Consider the following 15,797-nt stretch of genomic DNA (forward strand, 5'->3'; position numbering starts at 1 on the left):
AGAAACTCTTGCCTTGTCTGCTTGAAAAAAATACAAAATTGTTTAAAATAGCTTATATAACAAGATTTTACGAAGAACGTCTTGCACTTTGTAGACGCCTGGTCTAAACGCTAGGAAGGAATACAAGGTACCGTAATCGAAGAATAAGGCCTCTTGGCTTGGAAATGCTTGACCTATACGCCTGACATTGTACATGACCTGCCTACGAAGGGAGATATTAATTTTTGTACCCTCCAAACCTCGATTTTTCCACTCCTTGCAGTTATGGTTGGTCGTATCAATAATATATTTAGAAATATTTTTTTTGGTATTACTCCTTCGAGTTATAATTAGTTTAAATAGAAGCGATATTCATCATATCATGGGAGTTAGAAAGATTTTTCTCTTTTTCAAAAAACCTTCCCTAATTCTACCCCTTTGGTCGGATATTGTCCATTAACAAACTCGACCGAGATTTTCCATTGCTATTTCTTATGTATCGGTTTAGAAGTGATTTGTGCAAAATTGCAGCAGTTTCCGTGTGCATTAAAATGTTATATATATATATATATATATATAAACTTTTGAGTTGACGATAGTTTTGGGGTCTACGGACCATGAAACGAAAAACTATATAAAAATTTTCCGGAAGTCGCACCATGGTAACGGCTACAATAGATAGCTTTTCTTTGAAATATACATAATTGTTATTCTATAGCATCACAAGTTATTAATGATAAATTTATTATTTTAATTTGTTAGTTTAAGAGCACCTGATCTCATTGTATAATAAGGTTAATAAAGTAGTTTATTAAAGTATTTACGAAAGCAGTGTCCGTGGCGATAAGCAAATAGCCAACCACCATCTTGTGACATCATGGCGGCCATATTGTATGATAATATCACCTTTGCACTTTTCGCTATAGGTTGCCATACTGAAATTCTGTTATAAATAAAATATAAAATCGGGAAAAATTTTAAAATATAAAAAAAATTTAACTAAAAAATTTAATAAGAACAATTTCTACCATTTTTAAATTTGCATTTCATCTTGAAAAACCGTAGTTTTAATGCTAAAAAATCATAACAAAAATTAAAATTTATAAAAAATTTAATGAAAAACTTACTGTCATAAAAATTTTGCCAATTTTAATTTTGTACAAATCTTAAAAAAAAATCATAGTTTTTATTCTATAAATTCAGGAAAAAATTACAATATATAAAACCAATTATTTAAATACGATTTTATTGTTTTGAACCTTGATCTCGACCTTGACATTGACATTTACCTTGACAATTGAAATAAACCTCGACCTTTGATCTTGACCTTAGACTTTGACTTTCACCTTTGACACCAGTCGGTGCCACAAGATGGCAAGATTCAAGATAGTTACTGAGGTCAAAAGTTTAGGTGAGGTCGAGGTCAAAGACAATAATGTAAACTGTAAACTGTCAAGGCCAAAGGTCAAGTTAAAAGTAATAGATTAAGGGTCAAGGTCAATGTTAATGTTTAAGTCCAAAAATGAAGGTCGAAGCCCAAAGGTCAAGGTCGAAAGCCAAAGGTCCAGGTAGAAAGCCAAAGGTCAAAGCCGAAGTCAAAATTTTAGCTCCAAAATAAAAAAAATCGTATTTAAATTATTTGTTTCATAAATTTTAAAAATTTTCCCGATATTATAGCATGAAATTTTGGTGTTTCAAGATGTCGGACAAATTTTAAAGTAGGTAGTTATTATATAAACATTAAATTTTTTTTTTATATATTTCAAAATTTTTCCCATTTTCTAACTTAATTATTACATAATTTTTGTTAAGATGGCGACCATAACGAAATGTAAAATGGTAATATCATCTAAGATGGCCGCCGTGACAATCATTACAATCCAAGATGGCCATTGTAAAGATAAATGTAATGGTGATATCATCCAATATGAGCGCGATGATGTCTGAATCCAATATGGCGACTATAAAACGAAAAGTGCAATGGTGATGTCACCATACAAGATGGCCGCAGTGACATCACAAGCCAATACTGCTACCGCAATGGAAAGTGCAATGACTTCATCATCATCCAAGATGGCCGCCATGATGTCACAGTCCATTAGCGGTCGGCTCCTGGCTTCTCGCATTGGACCCTGTTTCCGGAAATACTTTATTACACTACTTACTAACTTGTAAATACAACTTACATACTGTTTGAGTAAATTTTGTATTACATACAATATAAGCAGATAAAATATTAAGCAGATACAAACTCACCGTATATCCACGCAAAGCCTATCAGCTCGAGGACCGTGGAAGCCAGCACCATTCTGCCAACAACGTAATAGTCCAGCATGTGTATCAACTGCAAGTACTCCTGTCGGATACAAACAAAATAAAACCTGATCAATTTATTATTTTTTTGTTGCTGTACTGCGAAGCAATAACCAAAAAGAGGAAGTATAAAATAACACCACAGTATAAAAATGAGATTTTAGAAACATGCGCTAAACGTGAAACCGACCACCATCTTGGACAGTAGGGAGAGCAAGGGTATTCTGGCCCACACAAAGGACCAATTAAAAACCTATTAAGGGGATGAATGGGCGTGAGCTTCGTTTTATTTCCGCTGATATTTGTTGATAATCTTGTAAAAGTCATGTAAATGTTCCTTTAGGTAAACTTATTAACTGTTTTACTAAAAATTAATTTAATTCGCATATTTATGGAATGATTTCACAGATAAAACTATTGGTTCATTATTTATAAAAACTAAAAAATGGTGAAAATTTGAAACAATTTATATTTTTAATTTGTATCGATGCTTCAAATAGGAAAATTCTATTTATTAAGACCAGTTTTTTTGGACAAGTATTTTAATATTGTCACGGCGCGTTTTTTCGTGGTTGTTTTATTTCACGTTTTAGATTTTTCACTTCAGTTAGATAGAAGGTTTTGGCAGTAATTTGGGATGGTTTGTTAAATTTTGTGTTAGGGCTGTTGCGTTCAGGTAGTGGCCACCCGGGAGTGGGATGCGCAGGGCATTGTCCGCTGCGCTTCACGCGGCTATCACGTGATCGGGGCGTGCTGCGGGCGCAGCCTGGTCGGCGTTGCGACCGCTGGTTGCCAGGCGCGGGGCATACGGTGGCGCTGGCCAGGCTCGCTTCTGCTGCGCCCGCGGGAATGTTGGTAGGCGCGGGGAGTGGCGGAAGCGGGAGTTGCTGGCGTAGCGCGTCCTCCTTCGCGTGGGGGCTACGTCCTGTACGGACGGGAGTGAGGAGTTTTGGGGGGTCGTCGACGGGAGCTCGAGCGGGAAGGACGTGACTGGTGGCGAGGGAGGAGGACCCTCGAACTGGTCACCAAAATGTAGATTTTCCAGTTAAGTAATCTTCATTTTTATCATGTAGTTGTAGACTTTTTATCTGTAAGTTGGTAGTTGTGACCGCCGTGACTCTAGTTATTCTACCGTTAATTTTACATTTAAGTATACTGGTTCATTTTTAGGAGTAATGGCTAGAGGCCTGACTTAAAATTGCATTTCAGATTGTAACTTTAATTGTAAATTCATTTGCCAGTAATCGCTTTAGAAATCAAAGTTAAGGGGCTAGCAGGCCTCAGTTAATCAGTCCATCCTACGTGAGAACATTTGTCGGACGTTTGTGCGAAAGACTGTGAAAGATTTTAAAAGATTCGTTGAAAGCCTTTATTTTGAATAAACATAAATGTAGTCCTCAACTTGCAGTTTTAAGTTCTTATTTTAATCTTAATTTCCTTTCCCAGGCTATCGTCTAAGTTTATCAAGTAATTTGTTATAAAGGTTCTTTGTCAGATATTTGAGGTGTCTTTTAATTAGAGGCTTTCCTTGTAATCCACAGTTCTGAAAGATCCCCGGTACAGCTCTAGTTTACGTCCCTTGGTATTTTTTTTAGTGCAGGCTTCCCTGATGCCTGGTGATGTTATCACGCAATCTCAGAGTGGTGGAGGCTTTGATAGTGTATTTATTGTCGTTTTGTGAGTTAGAATAAGACGCAGTCATCTCATCTCGTATCACTCCATTTCATTAATTTCATTTCATCACATTTCATTATCATTTTCACACACCCACATTTCATCACCGTTTTATCATTTCATTTCATCTATTTTTTTTTTCACACCGTTACAATATGTTAATCAGTGTTTGGATACGATTTTTCAATAACAAAATTTCGTTCATTGTTTTCAGATTATAAAACTGCTGATAAAGTCGTCATACATAAAATATGTGATTAGGTATAAGCATTGGCGATAAATACATGTTCGTATTTTTTACAGTAAATACGGCACTTACTAAGTGCTGCTATGAACGGAACGCTAGTGAACTAAAGCGCTCCATACACTAGCGGAAATGCTCGCCGAACCAAGTCGGCGAGCATATCCTGTAGTGTATGGAGCGCTTAAGTGCACAAGACATCGAGCTTGCAGCTGTCTTGGCCGATGCGTGGCTTCATCCGGCGGCAGGTATCGGCTACTCGCGGCATACAGAGAATGGGAAGTAATATAAATTTCCCAATTGTCTTCACCCAATAGTCATAGTTTTCTAAAGAATAGGTATAATCTAGCACAATATATCGTCTTGCGCAGAAAGAATGCTTGCTTCTGGCCAGCACAGCTGTACGCCACGGTGAACTAAACTGTACAGTAACCAAAAAACCAAAATACTCGAAAATTGTAGATGTTTTTTCTAAAGTACCATACCAGCCTATGGTTCAGTTAGTAGATGGAAATAGCCGATTCTGGGACAGGCGCCGGATCCAGGATCCGGCGGCCATCTTGGATGACGTCATCTAATCCGTATGCTAATCCATGCTAATCCGTATGCTAATCTATGCTAATCCATGCCAAACTATGCTAATCAATGCCAATCTATGCTAATCCGAATGCCAATCTATGCCAATATGTATGCCAATCTATGCTAATCTGTATGCCAATCTATGCTAAACCATATGCCAATCTATGCTAATCCATATGTTAATCCATGCTAATCCATCCGCCATTTTGTATTTCTAGAAATTTCCACCAACTTCGAATCGTGACGTCACCGGGGCACTTTTCGTCACGGCCGCCATCTTGGAATATAATTTTTTTTTGAACTTCAACTTTTCGAAACTCGATGTAATTATCAGCCGCCAACTTTTTTCGTCTGCTGGTGGCCGCCATCTTGTTTTCGTCTGCTGGTGGCCGCCATCTTGTTTTCGTCTGCTGGAGGCAGCCATATTGTGAAGTCATATAGTTCTGTTGGTCGCCGCCAGATAGCAGCAGGGATTATTTTATATTTTCTTTAACTAAAATATTTTCAGTGCCGAGGCTGGGATTCGATCCATGGGACATGAAAATGTCCAGGATGTCGTGGTTACGAGGCGGACGCCTTGACCACTAGACCACGAGACCAGTTGGGATATAGTGGAATAAATAATCTATATATGCTACGTACTGACGCCAAGTTTATAATAAATGGGGGGAGGGTGTTTTTGCCTTCCTTAATGCATACCTAAGGCGCCACATTTGAAATTAAAATTATTATACAGCCGCCATCTTTAATTCCAGCACAGACTACCAGATGGCGCTAAATTCAAAAATTAGTTGCCAGAGGCGCCGCCATCTTGGTTCTCAAGTTGGCTGGTAGATGTCGCTAGTATCGCACGCCAAATTAAAAAATTAGTTGTCAGAGGCACCGTCATCTTGGTTCTCAAGTTGGCTGGTAGATGTCGCTAGTATCGCGCGCCAAATTCAAAAATTAGTTGCCAGAGGCGCCACCATCTTGGTTCTCAAGTTAGCTGCTAGATGTCGCTAGTATCGCGCGCCAAATTCAAAAATTAGTTGCCAGAGGCGCCGCCATCTTGGTTCTCAAGTTGGCTGGTAGATGTCCATAGTATCGCGGGCCAAATTAAAAATTAGTTGTCAGAGGCGCCGCCATCTTGGTTCTCAAGTTGGCTGGTAGATGGCACCACCGTCGCCATCTTTAGCTCCTAGTGTTGCTACCAGAGTGTGCCACCATCGCCATCTTTAATTCTTAATGTTACCGCAGGAGCGCGCCACCATCGCCATCTTTAATTCTTAAAGTTACTGCCAGATGGCTAATGTGTTATGTAGTCAGTCGAGACAAGTCGGGAACGAGTCTAGACAGTCGAGACAAGTCGGGGGGACAAGACGAGACAAGTCGGTAGCCTGTATTCACCAAGTTCTCCGTTGCCGCCATCTTTAATTCATAAAGTCGCTACCAGATGGCGCCACTGTCGGCCGTCTTTAATTCAAGGCATTGTCGCCGGATGGCGCCAAGTTTGAATTTAAAAAACCTACAAGTGTTATGCAATGTGTAACCAGTCGAGACAAGTCGGTAGACTGTATTCACCAAGTTCTCTGTTGCCGTCACTGCCATCCGGGTAATTGACGAGTCCTAATTAATATACTCGTACACATCCTACCTCTATGACCTCTACAAACAAACTGACCGTACCTACTCCAAAATGACATATATATTACACCCACATGCAAACATTTGATAACCATCAAGAATGCTAACATACAAAAATAAATTAACCATCGCTGAAACAAATTTCCCAACATTAATTACAATAAAAAAAGTCCGGTAAGATACTGTATTTTGTCTATAATTTTATAAATGATGATAAGAGTATTAATAAAATATTGGTATTGTGTAGAGTCTCTCTCTTCATCTCGTAGTGGCGGAAGACATCTCGAAGGTAGTGTTAGAATTTATGTATTAAAGCAATCACTCTAGCTGAGGAGGTTAGTAACTTATAGTTACAACTTTTTAAAAATACTCTGAATTTAAAACTTTTTTTAATAAGAGAAACCATTAAATGGTTTTTTGAAATTAAAGCAAACAACATAAATGTTAAACACATATTTATTTAAATCTTATTACAAACAGCAAGGGATAAGAAAAATCACTGATTTAAAAGAATTAAATAATGAGTAATAAAAGTACATAATATTCTCACACTGCACATCATAGTGACAAAGTCAACATAACCTATTTAGATAAACCAGAGACCCAATACCTAAATATTAAGCATAACTACAAGTTACATAGGGTATAATATACTCTGAAATACATATTAAAGAGAAAATTGATATAAATAATATTATACTTTGCTCAATAGTTCCAGAAGTAATGAACGTACAGCTACACGAGCAATCTCAACAGTTCTTTCATCACTAGTGTTTTCTGTGGAACATACTTGAGTGGTGTCTTCACTGATCGGACCTAGATGACTGAGATCTCCGGTTCGACTCTTGCGAGATGTAGGAAGGCGAAGCTGACGCCTGCGTTTATGCTGGACTGCTACTGATGTAGTAGGTGCTGGCGTAGTGGGACTTATCTGGGTACAGCTAGATGATGTCTGGACTGACGAAGTCTGACCACATGCAGATGCTGGCGGTGACTGAATAGCTGGTTGGTTGAATGCATGTGCGAAAACCTCTTCAGGCGTTGTAGGGAGAACTGTATCGTCTCTCATCATATTCACACTACAATGTCCATAGCCCAGACAGTTGATAACTTCTAGAGGTGTATCTTGAGGTCCTGGGTTTAAAACCTGTTTCACGTGAAACACAGCGTCACAACTCTCCGAAAAATGTTTCAAAACACCGTCGATCCACTCACTATAATCAACAGTGCATAGCCCAGGTGTTACACTGGAGTATATCCTGTTCGGTTGAAAGTTAGACATCTTGGTTAACTACTTCTGCTGTAGGTCCTTACACCACCACAGTTAAAGCTCGAATGCCATCGCACGAGTCGAGGGTCGTATCACTTGGATACAACATTCCAACACGGTGATCAACCATCCAAGCCCTAAGCATGCTCGCATTGTGTCTTGAGATCGAACCTAGACATTTATTATTGCACGTGTACAATTTATTTAATTCTTTCAATGATGGACACTCATATTCTGCTTGTACATCTAATATTGGCACATGTTGCTTACAATAGTTAGTTAGCCACCGTTTCTGCTCTATTCCTACAACCAATACAGGTCCGCTCAGATGACTTGCCAATATGTTGGGTATTGAAGCATAAGGAAAGAGTCCGTGTTCCCACTGTAAACCATGAAAATTTCTAGTGAGCCAGACATTTGTTTTTTGATGCTTCCTGGTGAGTTATGCCATTCAAATGGAGGTTGAAAGTTACATGTTATTACATTTCCTTCTTCATCTGCAATGCTAAGTTCCTTGATAATAAATCCATACTGACTAGAGAAGCCTTGGAGGTTTACGCATTTCGTCATGGAGGTCGAGACGAAACTAAGCCGGTAATGTACTGCCAGGTCTTAGATAATGGACGACACAATCTACCTTGTTGCAGGATGTCTCGATTATGTCCGGAGCCTCCTCGTCACAATCACTGGTCCAGTGATGACCGAATTTGCAGACCTCTAGTTGAAGTAACCATCCTCGGTGACGTAGTGCACACGGCGGAATCCTGGCGTTACTTCCGCGTACTTTGCTGTTGGATCGAACAGCATTTGCTTGAATTTGTAGCAGCAGCTCTATACCCACACGACTATGTGTTGACTGCTGTGTCTAGGGTGTTGATCTCAATTTATACCGCTAGGACCCCCCTCCAGTCCAGTCACATGTACCGTTGCTTCCGTTGTTGTCCCCCCGCCTTGCTGGCGGCCTCCAACATTCGAACGAGGTGATAAACCATCCAAGCCCTAAGCATACTCGCATTGTGTCTTGAGATCGGACCTGGACATCCAAGTTACATAGAGTATAATATACTCTAAATTCATAATAAAGAGAAAATTGATATAAATAACATTATACTTTGCTTAATAGTTCCAGAAGTAATGAACGCACTGCTTGACCAGTGACAGGTGTAACTAAATATTAAATATGTTTTATATTTAATTTTCCATTACCTTTCGTGGAATTTATTAATCATTCACTCATCATCCTTCAATTTAAGTTCTTCGTCGAGATCGGAAGAGCCACGAACATAATCTCTCTCAAGTTAAGGAAAATTATTGTCGTAATGCAGATCACTATTCCTTAGTCTAGTAGATCCATCGTTGTACTCTGGCTTGTACGCAGGCTTAACGTTACAAGTTCTATCATGTCTTTTTAAGCTCTCTCTCCGCGTAAACGACTTGTTACATCGAACGCAACTTATCATATTGCGTAGTGGATTTTTAACACAGTCATTCTTCTGGTGTTGTCTTCCATTCTTTCTCAAGATAAATTCTTTGCTGCAAAACTTACACCTGTGTCCTTTCGATACAGCAACAGAGACCGAATCAGGATTCATATTAGTTACTGTGACTAATGTTAGATACAAACAGACAGTTTTCCAATTGGAACCATTACTTAAATAGAATTTTTTTAAACATTTCTTAAGCGAGAGTTAAGTTATCTCATGCAAAGGTACTTGTTGTAAGTAGTTCTGCTTTTCAACAACAGATGACACCACGAATTGCTTGCAGGTAAATAATATTTCTTTCTTTCATGCGGGATGCAGGATTCTCATCAACGATCGCAATAGAGGGATGGCATCGCTAGACTCCAAGGAGAAGGTAGTTTGTTCTTCCAGTTAGTGTTTCTCAGATTTCTCAGGGTATATATTATTATTTGACTGAATAATGATTTTTTTCTTTTAAATTCCACCTAATAAAAATAAAGTAGAAGCACTCAGAGAAAACCATCAGGGATCATGTCGTTTATAAACATCATAAATTACCAATTTTTTTTAAAAAAAGTCCAAATTTAATCCTGCTTAAGCAAAAGAGTTCTAGCACAAGCCCGCTTGTGCTAGAACTCTCATGTTGCTTAAGCAAAGAGTTCACAAGCGGGCTTGTGCTAGAACTCTCATGTTGCTTAAGCAAAGAGTTCACAAGCGGGCTTGTGCTAGAACTCTCATATTTCTTAAGCAAAGAGTTCAGAAGCAGGCTTGTGCTAGAACTCATTTGCATAAGCAGGATTAAATTTGGACTTTTTTAAAAAAAAATTGGTAATTTATGATGTTTATAAACGACATCATCCCTGATGGTTTTCTCTGAGTGCTTCTACTTTATTTTTATTAGGTGGAATTTAAAAGAAAAAAATCATTATTCAGTCAAATAATAATATATACCCTGAGAAATCTGAGAAACACTAACTGGAAGAACAAACTACCTTCTCCTTGGAGTCTAGCGATGCCATCCCTCTATTGCGATCGTTAGTGAGAATCCTGCATCCCGCATGAAAGAAAGAAATATTATTTACCTGCAAGCAATACGTGGTGTCATCTGTTGTTGAATAGCAGAACTACTTACAACAAGTACCTTTGCATGAGATAACTTAACTCTCGCTTAAGAAATATTTAAAAAAATTCTATTTAAGTAATGGTTCCAATTGGAAAACTGTCTGTTTGTATCTAACATTAGTCACAGTAACTAATATGAATCCTGATTCGGTGTCTGTCGCTGTATCGAAAGGACACAGGTGTAAGTTTTGCAGCAAAGAATTTATCTTGAGAAAGAATGGAAGACAACACCAGAAGAATGACTGTGTTAAAAATCCACTACGCAATATGATAAGTTGCGTTCGATGTAACAAGTCGTTTACGCGGAGAGAGAGCTTAAAAAGACATGATAGAACTTGTAACGTTAAGCCTGCGTACAAGCCAGAGTACAACGATGGATCTACTAGACTAAGGAATAGTGATCTGCATTACGACAATAATTTTCCTTGTCTTGAGAGAGATTATGTTCGTGGCTCTTCCGATCTTGACGAAGAACTTAAATTGAAGGATGATGATGATTTATGGAAGAATGAAGACAATGGAAGAATCCTTAACGTGAAAAGTGAGAATACACTCCAGCCGAATTCATGTAGATCTTTCTTACTTTGTAAAAATGATGGACTCCTAAAAAGGAAGCATGAAGACGATAATGGCACTTCGACATCATCGATATCGAATTCATATGGTAATCTGGGTGAAGAGGATGTCTTCTACAGTGATTGTAACAGTGACTCTGAGGCTGTTGACAAAAGCATAGACTGTGATGAAGCACCTAAAGCTGACAAGATCGAAGAATGTAACGGTGTCCTGAGACCGAAACGATGGAAACGACGTGTTATAATAAATAAATCTGATAACGCTTATTATGATCACTGGGACGATTGTGATATTAAAAGTATTTATAATAAACAAGCAAGTGAGATGGTGGTAGAAGAGATTGATTACACATCGTGGAAAGATCCAAACTTATTGGTTGACCAGCTAAGACTTCTACATGGCTCGCTTTGTGCAGGAAACTATTCGTGCATAAAAGAAATATCCTTCATACTCGAAGAACTGAGGAAAGCTGGCTACATACAATAATGGCTTATTTTACTTCTATTTGTATAATCTTAAGAAATAAATTAAATATGAAAAGTAAAAATTTAATGTTTTTATTTCTTGCATTCTGATTTCTAACTAAGACTTAGTTCTCGTAACTTGTGTTACCAAATGTGCTGCCTTTTTGATGGTGCTTCCAAAATGTGCTGCCTTTTTTGATTGTGCTTCCAAAATGTGCTGCTTTTTTGATGGTGCTTCCAAAATGTGCTTCCTTCTTTTGTTGATGGTGCTTCCAAATGTGCTGCCTTTTTTGATTGTGCTTCCAAAATGTGCTGCCTTTTTGATGGTGCTTCCAAAATGTGCTTCCTTCTTTTGTTGATGGTGCTTCCAAATGTTTTGCGTTTTTTGATTGTGCTTCCAAAATGTGCTGCCTTTTTGATGGTGCTTCCAAAATGTGCTTCCTTCTTTTGTTGATGGTGCTTCCAAATATGCTGCCTTTTATGATTGTGCTTCCAAAATGTGCTGCCTTTTTTGATTGTGCTTCCAAAATGTGCTGCCTTTTTGATGGTGCTTCCAAAATGTGCTTCCTTTTTGTTGATGGTGCTTCCAAATGTGTTGCCTTTATTGATTGTGCTTCCAAAATGTGCTGCCTTTATGTTGATGGTGCTTCCAAAATGTGCTTCCTTTTTGTTGATGGTGTTTCCAAAAGTGCTTCCTTTTTATTGATTGTGCTTCCAAATCTGCTCTCTTTATTGATTGTGCTTCCAAAATGTGCTGCCTTTACGTTGATGGTGCTTCCTTTTTGTTGATGGTGTTTACAAATGTGCTGCCTTTTTTGATTGTGCTGCCTTTTTTGATTGTGCTGCCTTTTCGTTGATGGTGCTTCCTTTTTGTTGATTGCGCGTAGTAAAATATGTAGTGACTGAATATTTACTAGTTAAAAACCTCTTGGTGTTACTAAAAATATTTTTCAAGGTCGCTTGGTCCTTTAGTATGTATTAAAATTTCATGATGGTCTAAATGACTGTAATTTTCTAAAGACGAAGAAGGTCCTGTGGTTCTGAAATTTCTAGCCTATACGTCTAATATTGTCATGACTCGGTCTCATGGTCCATACACAATTGGCCTGAATGTGTGGCTTTGTACATGAACGATTTATAGGTTATTCAGATTATCGAATAACTAGACTTTCATGTAAGGCATAGCGGTACTGTATTTAATTCGATGGTCAGGTATATTGTCTTGAGTTGTTTTTCGTAGAGTGAATGATTAATAAATTCCACGAAAGGTAATGGAAAATTAAATATAAAATATATTTAATATTTAGTTACACCTGTCACTGGTCAAGCAGTGCGTTCATTACTTCTGGAACTATTAAGCAAAGTATAATGTTATTTATATCAATTTTCTCTTTATTATGTATTTCAGAGTATATTATACTCTATGTAACTTGGATGTCCAGGTCCGATCTCAAGACACAATGCGAGCATGCTTAGGGCTTGGATGGTTTATCACCAAGTTCGAATGTTGGAGGCCGCCAGCAAGGCGGGGGGACAACAACGGAAGCAACGGTACATGTGACTGGACTGGAGGGGGGTCCTAGCGGTATAAATTGAGGTCAACACCCTAGACACAGCAGTCAACACATAGTCGTGTGGGTATAGAGCTGCTGCTACAAATTCAAGCAAATGCTGTTCGATCCAACTGCAAAGTACGCGGAAGTAACGCCAGGATTCCGCCGTGTGCACTACGTCACCGAGGATGGTTACTTCAACTAGAGGTCTGCAAATTCGGTCATCACTGGACCAGTGATTGTGACGAGGAGGCTCCGGACATAATCGAGACATCCTGCAACAAGGTAGATTGTGTCGTCCATTATCTAAGACCTGGCAGTACATTACCGGCTTAGTCTCGTCTCGACCTCCATGACGAAATGTGTAAACCTCCAAGGCTTCTCTAGTCAGTATGGATTTATTATCAAGGAACTTAGCATTGCAGATGAAGAAGGAAATGTAATAACATGTAACTTTCAACCTCCATTTGAATGGCGATATCTCACCAGGAAGCATCAAAAAACAAATGTCTGGCTCACTAGAAATTTTCATGGTTTACAGTGGGAACACGGACTCTTTCCTTATGCTTCAATACCCAACATATTGGCAAGTCATCTGAGCGGACCTGTATTGGTTGTAGGAATAGAGCAGAAACGGTGGCTAACTAACTATTGTAAGCAACATGTGCTAATATTAGATGTACAAGCAGAATATGAGTGTCCATCATTGAAAGAATTAAATAAATTGTACACGTGCAATAATAAATGTCTAGGTTCGATCTCAAGACACAATGCGAGCATGCTTAGGGCTTGGATGGTTGATCACCGTGTTGGAATGTTGTATCCAAGTGATACGACCCTCGACTCGTGCGATGGCAGTCGAGCTGAAACTGTGGTGGTGTAAGGACCCACAGCAGAAGTAGTTAACCAAGATGTCTAACTTTCAACCGAACAGGATATACTCCAGTGTAACACCTGGGCTATGCACTGTTGATTATAGTGAGTGGATCGACGGTGTTTTGAAACATTTTTCGGAGAGTTGTGACGCTGTGTTTCACGTGAAACAGGTTTTAAACCCAGAACCTCAAGATACACCTCTAGAAGTTATCAACTGTCTGGGCTATGGACATTGTAGTGTGAATATGATGAGAGACGATACAGTTCTTCTTGCAACGCCTGAGGAGGTTTTCGCACATGCATTCAACCAACCAGCTATTCAGTCACCGCCAGCATCTGCATGTGGTCAGACTTCGTCAGTCCAGACATCATCTAGCTGTACCCAGATAAGTCCCACTACGCCAGCACCTACTACATCAGTAGCAGTCCAGCATAAACGCAGGCGTCAGCTTCGCCTTCCTACATCTCGCAAGAGTCGAACCCGAGATCTCAGTCATCTAGGTCCGATCAGTGAAGACACCACTCAAGTATGTTCCACAGAAAACACTAGTGATGAAAGAACTGTTGAGATTGCTCGTGTAGCTGTACGTTCATTACTTCTGGACTATTAAGCAAAGTATAATATTATTTATATCAATTTTCTCTTTAATATGTATTTCAGAGTATATTATACAATATGTAACTTGTAGTTATGCTTAATATTTAGGTATTGGGTCTCTGGTTTATGTAAATAGGTTATGTTGACTTTGTCACTATGATGTGCAGTGTGAGAATATTATGTACTTTTATTACTCATTATTTAATTCTTTTAAATCAGTGATTTTTCTTATCCCTTGCTGTTTGTAATAACATTTAAATAAATATGTGTTTAACATTTATGTTGTTTGCTTTAATTTCAAAAAACCATTTAATGGTTTCTCTTATTAAAAAAAGTTTTAAATTCAGAGTATTTTTAAAAAGTTGTAACTATAAGTTATTAACCTCCTCAGCTAGAGTGATTGCTTTAATACATAAATTCTAACACTACCTTCGAGATGTCTTCCGCCACTACGAGAAGAAGAGAGAGACTCTACACAACACCAATATTTTATTAATACTCTATCATCATTTATAAAATTATAGACAAAATACAGTATCTTACCGGACTTTTTTTATTGTAATTAATGTTGGGAAATTTGTTTCAGCAATGGTTAATTTATTTTTGTATGTTGGCATTCTTGATGGTTATCAAATGTTTGCATGTGGGTGTAATATATATGTCATTTTGGAGTAGGTACGGTCAGTTTGTTTGTAGAGGTCATAGAGGAGGATGTGTACGAGTATATTAATTAGGACTCGTCAGATACCCGGATGGCAGTGACGGCAACAGAGAACTTGGTGAATACAGGCTACCGACTTGTCTCGACTGGTTACACATTGCATAACACTTGTAGGTTTTTTAAATTCAAACTTTGCGCCATACGGCAGTAACTTTAAGAATTAAAGATGGCGACGGTGGCACACTCTGGTAGAAACACTAGGAACTAAAGATGGCGATGGTGGCGTAATCTGTTATCGATTATATGAACTAAAATATGGCGATACTAGCGACATCTACCAGCCAACTTGAGAACCAAGATGGCGGCGCCTCTGACAACTAATTTTTGAATTTGGCGCGCGATACTAGCGACATCTACCAGCCAACTTGAGAACCAAGATGGCGGCGCCTCTGGCAACTAATTTTTGAATTTAGCGCCATCTGGTAGTCTGTGCTGGAATTAAAGATGGCGGCTGTATAATAATTTTAATTTCAAATGTGGCGCCTTAGGTATGCATTAAGGAAGGCAAAAACACCCTCCCCCCCATTTATCATAAACTTGCCGTCAGTACGTAGCATATATAGATTATTTATTCCACTATATCCCAACTGGTCTCATGGTCTAGTGGTCAAGGCGTCCGCCTCGTAACCACGACATCCTGGACATTTTCACGTCCCATGGATCGAATCCCAGCCTCGGCACTGAAAATATTTTAGTTAAAGAAAAAAATAAAATAATCCCTGCTGCTATCTGGTGGCGACCAACA

General features: G+C 38.6%; 1 protein-coding gene across 1 annotated transcript in view; it reads right to left on the reverse strand.

The window, feature by feature from the left end:
- LOC134534400 (sodium-dependent nutrient amino acid transporter 1-like) overlaps positions 1-15,797 on the reverse strand; it is a 241,445-nt gene that overhangs the window by 25,136 nt on the left and 200,512 nt on the right. Inside the window, exon 13 of the mRNA XM_063372865.1 lies at positions 2,236-2,335. Coding sequence (XP_063228935.1) covers positions 2,236-2,335 — 100 coding nt within the window. The remainder of the gene's footprint in view (positions 1-2,235; positions 2,336-15,797) is intronic.

This window comes from Bacillus rossius, chromosome 7 (assembly GCF_032445375.1).
Source record: "Bacillus rossius redtenbacheri isolate Brsri chromosome 7, Brsri_v3, whole genome shotgun sequence".
Lineage (NCBI taxonomy): Eukaryota > Metazoa > Arthropoda > Insecta > Phasmatodea > Bacillidae > Bacillus > Bacillus rossius.